The following is a 16063-nucleotide window of genomic DNA, read 5'->3' on the forward strand; positions in this document are numbered from 1 at the left end:
ACAAGAAGGGCCAGAAGACAGAGCAGCTGGCAGGCATGCCAGATCTGAGCGTCCTCTTCTTGTCCTCAGGTTAAAAACCATAACAATAAAAGCAGCTCTGTGGTTTCTCCTTGCCAGCTCCTTGCTGAAGGAGGCACCTCGGTGCTGTGGTTTCAGGATTTGCCCCGTTGAGGTCAACTCTGCACTAGCACAGCCCCTCTGCTGCTGCTCCCCCATGCTTTGGGCTCAAACCCCCCCTCTCAGCCCTCCCCTCCCCAGGCACTCCAGGCTTGCCACTGGGAAATTCCTTTCCTTTCCTTTCCTTTCCTTTCCTTTCCTTTCCTTTCCTTTCCTTTCCTTTCCTTTCCTTTCCTTTCCTTTCCTTTCCTTTCCTTTCCTTTCCTTTCCTTTCCTTTCCTTTCCTTTCCTTTCCTTTCCTTTCCTTTCCTTTCCTTTCCTTTCCTTTCCTTTCCTTTCCTTTCCTTTCCTTTCCTTTCCTTTCCTTTCCTTTCCTTTCCTTTCCTTTCCTTTCCTTTCCTTTCCTTTCCTTTCCTTTCCTTTCCTTTCCTTTCCTTTCCTTTCCTTTCCTTTCCTTTCCTTTCCTTTCCTTTCCTTTCCTTTCCTTTCCTTTCCTTTCCTTTCCTTTCCTTTCCTTTCCTTTCCTTTCCTTTCCTTTCCTCCCTAACTTTCTGTCACAAGGCAGAAGAACAGCTGCTGCCCTCACTGTCCCCAGGGGCATCTCCCCACTGCTCCTCCAGCCAGAACATTTATAAGTGGATGTGAAAGGAAAAAGTAAGAAAATTCTGAATATTTCCCAATGACAAGCAGTGAGACCAGAGCTTTTAGAAACTATATTCTGTGTTATTCCATTGCACAGAAATTGCTGATCAATTTGTAAAATTTATGTGATGGAGACTTATCCCTGCCTGGTTTTGCCTTTGTAGCTTGAGGAGTTACAGACTGAGGGGTAAGAAGAGCTTCACCCCCCTTCACAAATGGCCAGGTTTAGTGCTTTGGTTAGAGGAAGGAACCAGTCATCAGGATTTTATGGAAGCAAAAGGAAAAAAACCAAGCTTAAGTGCTACCAAAACCAGACCTCCCGTGTTTAATGGCAGTTGGACCTCTCGAGGAAACCACTTGGGCGGACACCCTGTCCCATGTGGTTGAGCTGTTCCCTCTGTCAGTGGTTTCAGAGGAAAAGATCATGTATCACTCTCGCAGCCAGAGCCTTCTGGAGTCAATAAAATTATTTGCTCTTCTTCCCCAAAATGTTTTGAGTTAATCCATCAAAATTTCCAAAGCGCTGGCAGGATGGAATAGCTGCAGGCACCAGGAGAGAGGGAGGTGAGCAGCCAACTCACAGAGAAGCACAAGGATGGATGATACTGAGCTGCCCAGGAATCACCTTAATATCAGATTTTTATTCTGTTTTGAAAACTTGACTCATGTTCTCAATTAACTGCAATGTCAAATTACAATATGCAAAACCATATTGCTCTTTTGCTTAAGTTATTTCAGAAGAGATGTTGCATTTGCAGCTTTATGTCCCAAATACTGCTATGAATACAAATGGACAGAAGATTTCAAATTAGCTCAATTTACAAACTGCAGTCAGGAATAATCTGAAAAAAAAAAGGGGCCAAGGAAAATATGTGAAATACTTGTTCTTAAGAGATCAGGTCAAGTAAGTGACCAGGAGGAATTTCCATTTATAGCACTGTGTGTCCTGCAGTGGCTGTAGCACTGCCTCTGACAGTGGGATGATTTCAAGTTTAAAAGTGTATTTACCTTTTTTTTTTTTTTTTTTTTTTTTTCTCCTATTATCCTGCAACAAAAACAGCAAAATGACATTTTAAGGAGGAGGAGTTGTGGCCAGGCAGTTTTTAGGCAGAATGATGAGAGCATCTGCCTGGGAGAGAGCTGGAACCTACACCCCAGTTACCTGTAGCTGCCTCACATTTTCCTCCAGTTTACACATGACAATTCAGGATTTGTCCAATTTTTTCTCAGAAATGCACAGAAAGGGCAGCTGGGATTCTGCCAAGAAAGATCTGAGCACTCTGCCTAATGCAACAGGTACTGCCCACACCTTTGGGGATGGGATTTCTCTTGCTGCACACCTCTCTGCTCCCGTGAGTTTTCACTACAGCCATCACCAGTAGACACAAACCATTAATTAAGTACTGAAAATGAACCACACTCACAGAAGACAAAACAACACTGGTGTATGCACATTAATCAACATGTCACCTTAGAGACCCTCAGAACCATGAAAGGTCATAAAACTGTCAGTCAATTCAGTGTTAAATTGGCTCCTTGCAGCAACCTGGATGTACAAAACTGAACATAAGCAAAACTGATCATGACCAGAATGTCCTAAAGCTCCAACATAAGGGGAGGAAGGACCATCCCTATGACATCCTGGTTATCAGTCAGGACTGGATTCTCTCCTACAATAAACAGTCAGGCTCTTCGAGGTCACCAACACAACAGAACCCCCACATCTTTAGTAGATGACAGCTGATACATTTCTACTCTAAAATAAAAAGAAAATAATGGAGGAATTCAAAGTTTCTACTTACAGCATTAAGCCCCAGGGAGTTTCCTGGGAGAGAGGAGGTGACTCCGGAGAGAATGGCTGTGGCCACCACTGCCCCCAGGCACTGGGCGAGGATGTACATGAGCGCCTTGAAGATGCTGATCTGGCAGCTGAGCAGCAGCCCCAGGGTGACAGCGGGGTTCAGGTGCGCCCCGCTGATGTGGCCCACGCTCTGCGCCATGGTAGCGATGGATAACCCAAAAGCCAGAGAAACCTTCACGTTGTCCTGAGACCTCGTTGATGTTTTGTTGGCCACCACGGGGAAGTTGAAGCCCAGAGCCGAGCCAATGCTGATAAAAATGAAAAGGCTCATGGCCAAGAATTCGGCCACCACTGCCCTCCAGAATATTTTCTTTCTGAATTCACTAGCCATCTTTCCTCTTTCTCTCTCTCTCTCTCCCCTCCTCACTTTCCCTTCTCCCTCTCTCCCTTCCTTTGCCTGGTATTTTCCCTTTGAGGTCTGAAGAGAAATCTGGAGGAAAAATACAGTCCTTGGATTATTTATAGGGCTTTGGGTGGTCTGTAGGAGGAAAGGGGTGTTGCACAAAAGGAGGAAAGAACATCTACATAGATGCTGACTGCTAGATTGATGTAAGACACTGTTTGCCTGCCAAAGTTTTTTTCTTCCTTTTTTTTTTTTTTTTTTTCCTTTTCCCCTCCCTTAACAGCGTTCGATCTCTGCCGCCGTTTTTAAGAGGCTTTTTAAAATTCTTGGAAAAATCTTTAGGAGAGCCTTAGGAATTTCAGCCTCACTTCTTTAACTCCTGTGTCATCTTTCAGCGCGTGGATCGGAATGAAAGCTTTGATGGGATTTCTGTCTGGAGCTGAAACAGAAAGCAAAGTTATCAGTGCAGGCGGGTAAGTTGTTCACGCTCAGCTTCAGCGGCAGCAGATAACAGCTGAAAGTAGTAAATAAGACTGACAGCTAAATCCACACTCCAGAGGCTTCAGTAGCTCTGTTTCTTTTGAAAAAAAAAGTAGAAATGTCCCTTCTGCTGGCTCTGTGGACTCGGAGATGTTTTGGATGCCAAGTCTGGCGGCTGTACGGACACTTGGATTTACACAGCTCACACGAGCTGGTGTTCACTCATGAGGGATCATTTTTAATCTCTGTGTAAATCTGCCATAAAACTTTGGTAAGCTGGAAGCTTTCAATGCATGTAATTTGGATGCTGCTGATGATTTTTTTGTAATTTATTTTTTTAAATTTATGTCATTTATTCACTTTTCTGCTTCCAAGCACAGAGGCGTCTCAGGTTTTCCCCAGCCTTCCCCTTCTGACTGGCAGGAAAAAAGCCAATTTGGGGGCTTCCTAGCCCAGGTCCTGCAGGGAAAGGCATCTCTCACCACCCTGTTGAAGGTCAGCTCAGCTGTCCTGGCTGTCTCCAGGGAGACTCTGCTGCCGCTGAGCCACAGGACTGGCCAGACAGAGGGGACAGAGGGGACAGCAGGGGAGAAGGGAAATTACATGCTTGGTTTTGCAGACAAAATGAACCTCCCAGCAGTGCCAGAACCTCTCTTGGAGCAAAAGGTCTCAGTGCTTGGCTTTACCTCCGCGGGGCTCGGACACACGGCTCAGATTAACCCCTGAGCTCTCGGATCCCTGCCCGCTCCACAGCTGCGAGTGTCTCCAGCTGGAAATCCCGGGATCTGACTTCAAACCAAGGAAAATCTGTTCCAGAGGCAGGAAGTCATTCCCCAGGCACAACTCTTGAAGGATGGGTGTTTAAAAGGAGCCTACTTTTTTCCTCTTCTTTCTTTAATGTACTGGTAACATCTTCTGAATTGTACATTAATTCAAGGATTTTTCATTTGGACAATATGCCAGTAAGAAGGAAAAAATCAAATACACACCTGGATAGTATTAGACAGCCAATAAGGGGTTTTTAAAAATATATTTGGTTTTCAAAAGATGATTCAGTGTCAAAGCTGAAAACAGTTTAAATAAAAGCCCAGATGTCTGCAGCTTGACATACCCAAGCTCTTATTCTTTCTAGGCATCAGATGTTCTTGATTTTTCACATAGCCAATTTTATTTCCTTTTTGTTTTATGATACACTTACACAAGAGGACCATACCAGTGAAAAGGGAAAAAGTAAAGAGTGGGACTTCAATGAGGAACAATGTGACAGACAAATCAAAAATCAAATTTAGCTAAGTAGTGGGACATAGTGGAATTTTAATGTAAGAAACAGTTGATTGTAGTTTTATCCTATCAGTGGAACTTTTTATTTACTGTAAACATTATCTGAAACAAAGACCTCCAGTGATCAGCTTCCTTGGTCCTTCCAAGAGGCTGCCCAAGACCCAGGCAGGACATGCATCACACACCTCAGGGAACTGAGAAAGCAGAGCTCTGTGAATAGTTTGCAAGAGTTTCCATGTGTCCAAAATTGGCCTCCATGGGATGGAGCTGCCCAAATAGTCACCAGCATCCACAGGAAACTCCCTTTTTACTCACCTCTTCCTACAATTAGGAACTGGATGACCAAGCCACCTCTGTATCAGTACTGATAAGGTGAGGAAGAAACCCTCTAAGAAAAACTTTCAGAAGGTGGGAAAATAGACTGGGGAAGTATTGCAAAATGCTCCCCTGATTTCTGCAGTCTCCTCTCAGTATCCCTGACTCACCTGTGCCACAGACAGGACCCCAGGAAAGCAAGACCTCCATGTGAACAACACTAATATTAAATGTACCTCAAGAGGAGAAGGTTGGGCACCACATTGGTGTTGAACCTGTTGGTCACCTCACCGCTTGCATTTTCATCCTGGGACTCTCCATTTGTCTTGTCATAAATGTTACCAACCTCTCTTGTTATATTTTGGAACTTGGTGCCACAGTGATTCAACAAAATAGTTATTCAGACAGAAAAAAGAAAAAAAAATCTGAAATAAATTAAAGAGAACAACAGGGAGTACACACAAATAAAAGAAACAGACTTTTCCTGTACATAGAAAAACCACCAAGTGAGGAAACAGAAAGGCATGGCAACAAAAGAACAAATATTCTGCACAAATAGAGGGAATTATGAACAAATTAAATTACACAATGGTGTGAGTGTAATAAGGAAAAAGGGGGGAGAAAATGTGAGTAGAGAAACCATACATCAGTTGGACTTCTTCAGAAATGTCCACCACAACATAAATCTAACTGGTGCCCAACACACTACGTCACCTTTCCAAAAACCAAGCTCCATCCCATGTTATTCAGGCTGATGCCAAAGACCCTGGTGCTTAGTAAAGTGAACAAAGAACACTCAGACCCCAAAACCACCAGAAGCCCCCCAAAAAGGGTCAAAATCCAATTTCCTGCATACTAGATAAGCTGGGGTTTGTGCAGACAGCTTTTCTGGGCATGGTTTTAGCTTATCCACCACAATTGAAGGTGAAGTTTGGATTTTTCTAGAAATAGAGATGATTGCCAAATTTATGTCAGTGTTTGAGACAGGCAATTAAGAACAGATCTGTTTGGAATAAGAAGAAAAAAGGAGCTTTTTATCTGAGGGGTGTTTCTTCACAGACAGCTTAGACCAGAGTATTCCCAACCTCTCTTTGATTTTCTTGCACTAGAGACAGCTGAGTGAAAAATCAAGCTCACAAGAATGGGTTTTTCATTGCCAAGATCTCATGGCTGACTCCTTTTTTTGCATGAAATAAATCAGATTTTGGAGGGCTATAGCACAAATGTCCCTTAACATTTCATTCAGAAAACAAATGTACTTGTTGAAGTGGAAGGCTTTGTTCTGTGATCCCACCCATCAGATTGCTCAGGATCTCTGCTTTTTTAACAAGAAACAAATGTCAGTGACTTCAAATTTGGTCTTGGCTAACATGAAATCTCTGGGAATTTCCCTCTTAGGTGAAGGAACAGTCAAAGTTGAAGGGCAGAAGGAATGAAGGTAAGTCCAGCAGTCAAATGATTGAAAGAACCAGAAAAAGTACAGCAAAATACAATTTCTCCTCTTTTGCTAAGAATTCATTTTTCTGTGACCTTGCCAGACAAGCCTTTTAGCAGGCAAGCAGTAGTTCAAGGAAAGCTTTTTTACCTCCAGTTTCAGAGACAACAGAAATTTCCACTTCTGCCCATGGACTTTCATCCCTCTGAGCCATCACCACTCTCACCACTATAGAGGACAGCAAAGCCATGGAGCAGGGAAGAGCCAGGGAATCCATGTATCCTGCCTAGAACATCTCAGAAATGGGAAGGGTTTGGGCACTGATGGGTAGAATGAAAACATACAGAAGGCTGTAGTTCACAGGTGGAGTCTCCTGTAAGAATAACACCTACAAACTTCAACAGATTTGCAACAACACTCAGGAGCTGCTTCCTGGTCTCAAACCACTTTCTGGTTAGAAGCAGAACCTCTCCATGTTGCTGATGTAAAAAGTACAGGGTGGAAATTGAGACAAGGTAAAGATGCTTGCAAATTTCTCTGCAGCAGCTGACTGATCACAACCAACACCTGTCAGTGTGAGCAAACTGGGAGGGGCTTCAGACTGAGTCTCTGACTTAATGCTCCTAAATCTGGGGAAGATGGAATATTTCACACACTTCCCCCTCTCCAGGGAATTCACTACCAACCAGCCTCAGCACCCACGCATGCTCCATATGCCAGATGATGAAAATTCTCTCCTGAGCTGCTCAGCTGGACTTGTTCCCTGTGTGATGAGCCAAATTTGATTTTGATTTAGTCTCAACCCTTGGCTGTCAGGGGTGTCAGAGATATGAGGCAGTCAGTAGGAGACACTGTGGAGGGGATTCTCCAAGCAGGTCACGAAAAGGTCTCCATCAATGGGGAAAAGAAAGGATGGACTGGGCCAATGGTCTCCACTGTCACTGAGGCTCACTACTGTTTGTTGGTTATTGTAAATGCAGGTGAACCTGGTGGGAAGAAATTATGATGTCTGACTCCAGTTCAGAAGGCTGAATGATTTCTTAATTATAACTATACTATAATACATTAATATACTATTTAAAGGAGATACTAAAACTACATACCTACTTTTTCTAACTACCATATCTAACCAAGTCACAACTTGTGGCCCTCTCTCCAGAGTCCAGCCACAGGTGGGTTGGATTGGCCATCAGGCTCAAACAATCCTCATCAGAATCCAACCAAGCAATCACCCCAGGTAAACAATTCTCCAAACACATCCCACATGAGAAAAACAAGGAGCAGAAATAGAAATAGTTTTCTCTTTCTTTCCTCTGTGCTGCTCTACAAAAAATCCTGAAAGACAGAAGGTCCCTGTGACAGTTGTTCCATTCCTTTGCCCTGACCCCAGCCTGCCTCCTGGCTCTCCTGCCCTTGCTGACTCTTGCTTGCCCTCGTGCCTGTCCTACCTCCCTGTATCCCTGACCAACTCCCTGCTATAGCAGTGTGGGGTTTGCTGCTACCTCCATCTTATTTCCCAATAAGCATCTCCTGTGGAAAAGTCTCTTGGGTAAGCATTCAGGCAAAACCGTCAAGTCCATACACACCACACTCACCACAGCCAGCTCAGCCAAGAGAGGCAGAAGGACCTTTTACATGGTCAGTTCCAGCGAGGTTTATGTCAGCACACCAAAGGGGAACAGGAGACTAAAGACAAAGACCATGCGCTGTGCACATGCTTAAGTATGGGAGGTCACAGGGGTGGTGCAAAGGGCAGCAACCTGTAGGGGGGATGAGGGATGAATAATTGGGGTGGGCAGGGTCAACTGGCCAATGGGGAAAGCAATCTAATATAGATTGCCAATAGTGCTGCTGACCACCATGAGGAAGTCCTTTCTGTCTGCCCACAGACAGGTGGGGTAAGTGTCTCCAAGGCAAGGCTCTGGGGGTTTCCCTGAGGGGATAAGATTCAGAGGACTCCACGCTCTGACGCTTCTCCCCCAGGTCCTTGCCTGGGCTGCATTCAACCCTGCCTCCCTGACCCAGCCCACCACTGCCATCCCCACCACGACTCTGTCCAGGGTGCTGGACCTCCTGTCCGAGTGCCGCCGACCACGTGTGCTGATGTCAACGCGGGTGCCGTGCCTGTGAAGCCACACAGGCCAAATGGACACCAACAGCTCTTCCCTGATCTTCTGCTGGGAACACCCTCTTTTCCTCTCTGTCTTCTCTCTCTCTCCTTGCAGGAATGCAGCCAGCCTGGGATGAAGTGGTTTAGCCTCAGTTCCACATACAGGAGGCATCAGCATGAGGCCATGGGATGTGGGATGCTGAAAGGGAGATCTCTGGTCAGGTCATGGAGGGAAGAGTGTGGTCATGGGAGTTGGTATGTTAATGGAATTATTCTAGAATAGGTCATGTTTCTGGTTCTTGTTCTCAGTTGGTTCGTGACCTGTCACGTATAAGGTCATGTTCCGAGTTTGTGTTGTGACTGGACCTCTGCCCTCTGAATACCCCTGTAAAATGTTATGTTTGCCACGCCCCTCAACTATGGATCTGGGCCCTCAGAAATGCGGTTTCTGTGTTTGTTATTTTGCTATTAAAGTTCTTTATTATTCAGGCAATTCCATTGTTCCCATCCCTCTATTTTTGCCACGCTGCCCCCAGCTGGACTGAACTTGGGCAGAGAGCCAGACTGTGACATCTCCTCTCGCCCGCTCCTTTTCATTCCCTTTCCTTCTTTTCTGTTTTTTCTATCCCTCTTTGTTTGGGCGACTGCTTTTCCTTCTTGTTTCCATTACTAATGAGCAGTTCTCAGATACAGCTCTGGCTTAATTTCATCCCTAGTTTGGCTTAATTTCATCCCCAACTGTCCGTTTTTAAGAGAACTCTTTCTGCAGCTCCCTGCAGTGGAATGCCACGCCCTGTAAGGAAAATTCAGAGCCTGCAATACCCCCATAGATCTGGACACTGAAATCGCTTTTTGGAGCTTGGATTCTCACAAACTCCTCTAGGGGGGATCAGCAGTTATTTATCCACCACATGAGTCAGCTGCTCTTTTGGGAGGCGAGATGGGCTGTTACCCTCTAACAAGCAAAAGTCCAAGGCATAAAGTTCTCATGATGAATTTTCAAATAGGTACTTTGTGATTCAGTTAAAACAGAGCAGGTTCTGAAGACTGATCAAGTTTTTTCATTTCTTATACACAAAAAGTGTCTGTACATTCCTCCATGTTCACCTAGATAGCATAATCCTCTTTTGATGGATTTTTAAAAGTTTTTCATTACATATTAAGCCTCCTTGCTACAGCAATTCCCTCTTTCTGATCCTCATTTTCTTTTTTTTTTTGTTTTTGCCCTGTAGACCATAATAAAACAATAGAAAAGCTTAACAGCGAATATAAAATGGAAAAATCCATCTTTGTACAATCAAATCAGAAGAAGTTCAATATTAACAGAGGCTGATACTGACATCACTGACCATTTTAACCTAGATTGACAGAGAAAATTATATAAGAATTGTTTTCTATTGTAGGAGATTTTGTAGGCATCTGAGGAGAAAATCACTCATGAATGTCCTCAGAGAGTTTGCTTCCAATTTCAAGTTGTTATCTCCTCTGAGAACAGAAGACCCCCCACTGGACTTCCCAAAAACATCTATAATGCAGTGAGACATTTGTCAGCACAGCAGAGTTTTTCATCACAAAAACAACAAAGCCACACGAGTGGCATTTTTCCCCAGCTGTAGGTGTCTACCGTGAAAATGGGTCCCGGTGTCGAGGTGACCCCGAAAGTGTAAAAGTCCTTGTTTCCCAGCCCATGCAGCCAAAGAAGTCTGGATGCGTTGAGTCGGCTTCTCAAGGTTGTTTATTTTCCCTTATCTATAACATTCTTTCTCTGACCTGCTGAGCTCTGTCTAGCAAATCATCCATGGCATTCTGTGTGCCCTCTAGGGCAGCGTTTACATTTTATACTAAAACCTACGTGTCCTATACTTACAATATTGTGCCAATATCTATCACTTATGTTAGACAGTGTGTCTCTACCTTAAACCAATAGAAAAGTGTCACCATCACACCAAGACGTAGAGGACAAGAAGAATGAGAAGAGGGTCAGGACATGCCTAAATCCGTCCATCTTTTCCTCTTGAACCCCATTCTAAAAACCCCAAAATTCTACTTTTTCACCCTATGTTAATTCAACTACCACACTACTCAAACCCTTGTGGCTTGTAATTTCTCATACAGAGTTGGCAGTTTTTTCCACGGGCTAAAATCTAAGCCACAGCTGTTTTTGACTTCATGCCAGGGTCTCTGAACCCCCTGCCAGGGTCTGGAGACAGCCAGGGCAGCCAGAGGGATGTCCTGGACTCCCACATACATTTAACCAACCTTTTAGGCTGCCTGGGCTGCCCAGCTCCTGTGTCAGCATTTACCCTTCTCTGGAAATCCTGATTCTCTGGCCATCAGAGCTGCACAGCTGCCAGTGACAGGACAGCTATTACCCTTTTTTTGACACTTCTGGGACATGAAATAACAAAGATTACTATCTTCCAACCCAGACAGCTGCTAAACCAGCCTGCATCAGGAAGCAGAGTTTTTTATCCTTTTGATTTCCTTGTGCTACCAAGTTTGACAGCAGCATCTCTCCAGAGGATGCAGCATTGTGGACCACAAAGTCCTCACCACTGCCTTTTCTCTGAAACACTGCATGGAGTGCCAGGGAAAAGGAACAGAAAAGTTTTCTCTCATCAGGAACATCTTTTGGCAGAAGAAAAACTTCAGACTTCTTCCAGACTGGGCATTTTTTCTCCCCAAGCTCATGCTGGAGAGAGAAGCCACACATTCTTCTGATAGCAGCAGCAAACTTCCAGCAGCATAAATATATTAATAATTGTCCTTATATCAGTAATAGATATTAACCAAACAAACATCAATACACTCTGAGGGAAAGCCATTTTTGTGAGAAAGGGGTATGAACCCTTACCATAAAATAGAAGAAAATCTTACGTCTCTCTCCAAACACACGTTCTTAAATACTATTTATTTAAACCCAGCTCTCTTGTGAAATATTTTGTTTCTCAATCTCAGAAAATGCCACCACATTGAGGGTTGAACTCCAAGTATTATTCATTTTTCTAAGTGTACATATTTAGCAACAATTGTCCTTTTGAATTTCCTGTGCCCAGTGCATCACAGGGAGGTTGACAAATTTTTTTTTTCCTTTTTTTTTTTTTTTTTTCCCCGCACATTGTGTTACATAAAATAATAAATCTGCCAAGAATACGAGGCATGACACATCAGTGACTGTGCTAATGGAAGCCTTGGTAGCTCATCACAAACAGAGGAGGTGAATAAACCATTGTTATTGCTATAGGAGTATTCTCAGTGTAAATCAGAGTTTGCCTGGTTTTTCAAAGCACAGTCCAAGCTGCTGCTGCCCCAAGCTCCATGAGAGTAATGCTGATGATCTGGTTGTTACCAGGGAGGTTTTTTTTTTGTGATTTCCATTAGTTTTGTCACCAGATTTGATCACTGTGTGTGCTCTGTGCTCTGTTTCCCCAAGGCTCCACTGCTCAGGCTCACAGCTTGTCTTTGGCACAGTCCGAGGTGCTGATTCAACATCAGAGACTTCTTCAGAATAATGAATTTCTTTTAACTGCCAAGTGTTATAGGGCACTGAATGTTGAACTGATAGGGAAAATAAAAGGGAGACCTCGGGGTGAAACCTGTGACCTGTTTCCCAAGCAGAAAAAAGCCTTGAGGTGAACTTTGTTAGGTTTATCACACAGCCACAGCCTGAGAAGTGTCAGCTGGAATTGTCAAATCTGTGATATCACATTGCAGCACCAAAGGAATTCAGCATTTGATACAGGCTGTAGAAATTAGGCAATCAAAGTCATCATAGGCAGAGCACTTGTATCTCTTACAGAAAGCTGTGCCAGAAACTTGTAGTAAATGGATCATCCTTGGGAGCTCCTGAGTCTTTCCTGCATTTCCAGTTACACTTAATCCCCCTGAGAGCAGCTCCTCTGGGCTGTCTCAAAGACCTTCTTCCAGGAAAGGGATTCCTGCTCTCCTTTAGATGTTTGATTCCAGTGTTTACAACAAAATTTTCCAAATCTCCTTTGTAAAAAAAAAGCTAAACAACATGGATACTGGAAAATATTTATTCCCTTCCTCTCAAAAATTTGGAAGATTTTTAAATGTTCTCCATCTTATTTTTTATAGACTGATGAAGTAATTTTCTTGCAAACTTTCCTCTTTTGGTTCTCTTGTGTTCTGTTAATGGAGTTCTTTATCTGATGTTTTATGATTATAATTTTCTCTATAGAGAACCTCCTTTGTACTTTAGACCAGTTTTATAATCCTCAAGGTTCATCTTAATTCTAACCTTGTGCCTCCAGAGTACGACTGCCCCTTTTAACTCAGTAATGCTTGTGACTTTCACTCCTGCTCACTGCTCCATCACTCCAGGCATAAACCAATGGGAAATTGGAACACACTCCAGAACAAGATCCCAGCCAAGTCTCTGCCTCCATCACTTCTTCAGTTTTGATCATGAATGATTGATAATTATCTCTTAGCTGTATTTTTCCAGCTTACTGCAAATTCATAATCGTGGCTGGTTTCATTCTCCTTGGCTTACAGGAGCAGAAAACTCAAAGCTTGGCTAAGACCAAGGGATAACTATAGAAAATAACTTAAAAAAAGAAAAAATTGTTAGAAATAGTAGTATTAACCCCATCTAACTTAAGACACTTCCTATTTTGTTAGTTTTACCTTTTTCCCTTGCAGTCAGTGGAAAGAAATAGGCACTTTTGGCACGTGACTCTGTTTATAAATCCTCTTTGGATGCTCAGAGACACCATCGACCACATTGACCAGGTCTTTGCCTCAAAGTGAACTCTGATGCACAAAACTACAATGCTTGTTTGTGACACAAATTATTAGCAAGACCTACTCCATTTCTTCAGGAACAGGTGGGGAATGTATTAATTATTCCTTCCCTTACAACTTTGAATGGATTAATTATTCCTTGCAGAAGTAATTCTAAATCAATTATAAATTCACACAAATGATGTGTATGTTTATAGGAAGGACCATTTTCCTTCATTGTAGAAAATCATCAATGGGCAGCACCATGGAGTATAGAAAGTTTGCCAAAAAACAGAGATGCACAACTTAAAAAAAATAACAAAAAAAAGTCTATAAATTATACTGTGTCCCAGCTTTTTGTAAGAGAAGCAAAGCTGAGATCCAGTAAGCTTTAAAACTTTTGGCCTTTTCAAAGTCATCTCTCAGTTTTGTGGTTGTGTGACTCCGTTCTCATCTGAGCAGTAGCAAATGGTCCCTATTAAATTCCCTCCTATTTTTCCATCCCTTCCTGATGTCATAAGGAAATAAGACTCCAGTGTTAAGTGTTTATGGATTTGTGCTCTGTCAGGGTGAGGTAGCACCTCCCTAAGTGTGTTCACACTGATGTTGCAGCAGGGCATAAACCAGTGATGCTGCCATAAAATGAACTCTTTTAGAGTTTTCTGTGGAGGTTTAGGACAGGTTTATGCCATCCCTGCACTGCAGTCCCCATCCCATGTGTAGACTGGGGTCAGGATCTGTGTCCAGGGGAAACTCAAAAGTGCCCACAAGGCAGCAACTTAAAACAAACTCTTTGGCTGGGACAGAAATAGATTTTGGATGTGCACATTGTGTGGTGATATGTCTCAGCCAGCTGGGAAGAAACTTTCCTTTAACAAATGGGAAAAGACAGTCAGAGAGGAGCCCACGATGGCTAATGTGGCACGGAGAAAGCTGGGTCACACCCTCAATTTGTGCATTCATTCCCTGCAGCCACTGAAGGCTGGGATAATTACACCCCCCACCAGGGTTTACAGAGCTCTCAGTAATTCCAGACGCAGTATTTATATTCTGCTGTAGAAATGTGTGTGTGTTTTTATATGACACAGTTTTCCAAGCTTTTTCTTCCAGTGGGGCTGTCAGGATATCTGTGAGTAGTTCAAATGCTTTGTCATGCTCATTACTGTTAACAGCACAGACCCTCATTAAGGATTGCACTGATCTGTCCAACTCCCAGAAAAAGAATTAAAATCAAAAAGAAAAACGTTGCCACTTGCCATAAGATTGGTTTAAAAGAAAGAAGGGATTCTGGGAAACAATGCTCACAAGGCAAAGCCTAAGGACAATCAAGTCAGCATAGGCATAGGAATTTGAACTCTGAATACCAGTGAAGAGGAAGAATGGCTTCAATTGGCTGCTTTTGAGGGACTTGAGAGAGTTTGTGGGCTTTAGAACTCATCCGTGCTCTGCATTTACACTTTATTCCATGGATTATGTAGTAGGAGGACTTGTGTGTCTTCAGGAAGGGTGGAAAAAATGGAAGGCAGGATGGCACTCAATGGTAAAGACCTTCTAAACAAGGAAGAAAGAGGAAAAACCAGTCAGTTGCCTGGTTTGACTCAAACAGCAGTCATTTCCCTCCCACAGCTCTCACCTCAACAAGATTTCTCCCAAAGTGTGGGATAGTGTATCCACCAGCCCCAGGGCAAGGAGAAAAGGTCAGAAATCATATCAGCATTCATTTCCCATCCCTGTAAGAGAGGAAGAGTTCACTCACATGACAGCTGGATCACAAAACCATGGAATTAGATGGTGGATTACTTTCTTCAATTACAGTGGACCTGCATGTCTTTTTTTTGCTTTTGCAGGGCCTGAGAAGAGATGGGAATCTCCTCCCCAGTCCCTTCAGCTGGCCTGAAAGTGAGGAGAGAAACCCCTTAGTCTGATGGCATCCAGCAGAACTCCCAAGGGGGAGGACTTCAGTTCCCAAGGCATTTCCAAGGTAAACCTTTAGACTTTTGCCCCCTAAACTGCTCCAACTTGTGGGTGAATGAGACATCTATGATGGAAAAATGTACAATGAACAGGCATTTTGGAATTTGCACTGGGAAAGATATGAATCCTGGAAGGATGTGTCTCTGCTCAGCTGGAGAGCAACAGCGGCTCGAGAGTGTTCCATAAATTAGGTCTGTCCCAGCAATTAATTCACTTTTCCATAATGACTGAATCACTGGAGGTGGGAGGAAAAGAAGATGATTTTCCCTGGTCTGGAAGAAAAGAAAAATAGGTTTGAGCAAGGACACTTACAGTCTGAATGTAAGGAGCACCTATGGGGGCTTCAGTTGTCCTGGAATTCAGAGCCTCCCAAACTTCTTGAGGCACAGCTGGACTCCTTAAAATCAGGGACAGCTGCCACAGCCACAGAGGAGTGACATTTCTATTAGCAAAGCAGATGAAGATCTGGATTAGGGTGTAATCCTGTTTCCTTTGATTATCCATCACCATTGATCCAGACTAACGAATACTTAGGAGTGGAAATCTAATAAGTGAACAAATTATTATTGCAAAGATTGGCTCAGCTGTTTATGTTTCAGATGAGAATTATGCTTGGATCACGGTGGAAGGGAAAATGTCAGTTTATCTGAGAGAGGGAAGCTCAAGGGAAATAAAAAAAGAAACAGCTGGACATTGTTCTCTGCACATACAGGAGTTTTGGCTGATATTCTAGCACAAATTGTCTGAGATTTGAACATT

The 16063-nt window shown here is 43.3% G+C and overlaps 1 protein-coding gene and 1 long non-coding RNA gene across 2 annotated transcripts in view; one reads left to right on the forward strand and one right to left on the reverse strand.

The window, feature by feature from the left end:
- AQP1 (aquaporin 1 (Colton blood group)) overlaps nt 1-3991 on the reverse strand; it is a 19597-nt gene extending 15606 nt beyond the window's left edge. The window contains exon 1 of the mRNA XM_002196228.7: nt 2562-3991. Within this exon, the coding sequence (XP_002196264.1) occupies nt 2562-2951 (390 nt within the window). The 5' untranslated portion in view covers nt 2952-3991. The remainder of the gene's footprint in view (nt 1-2561) is intronic.
- LOC140682566 (uncharacterized) lies at nt 3319-15295 on the forward strand. Its single transcript, XR_012054400.1, has 3 exons — nt 3319-3436; nt 6438-6477; nt 15178-15295. It is a non-coding gene; the product is annotated as an uncharacterized lncRNA (long non-coding RNA).
- Nucleotides 15296-16063: the final 768 nt, after the last annotated feature.

Source organism: Taeniopygia guttata, chromosome 2 (genome assembly GCF_048771995.1).
Source record: "Taeniopygia guttata chromosome 2, bTaeGut7.mat, whole genome shotgun sequence".
In the NCBI taxonomy this organism is placed as follows: Eukaryota; Metazoa; Chordata; class Aves; order Passeriformes; family Estrildidae; genus Taeniopygia; species Taeniopygia guttata.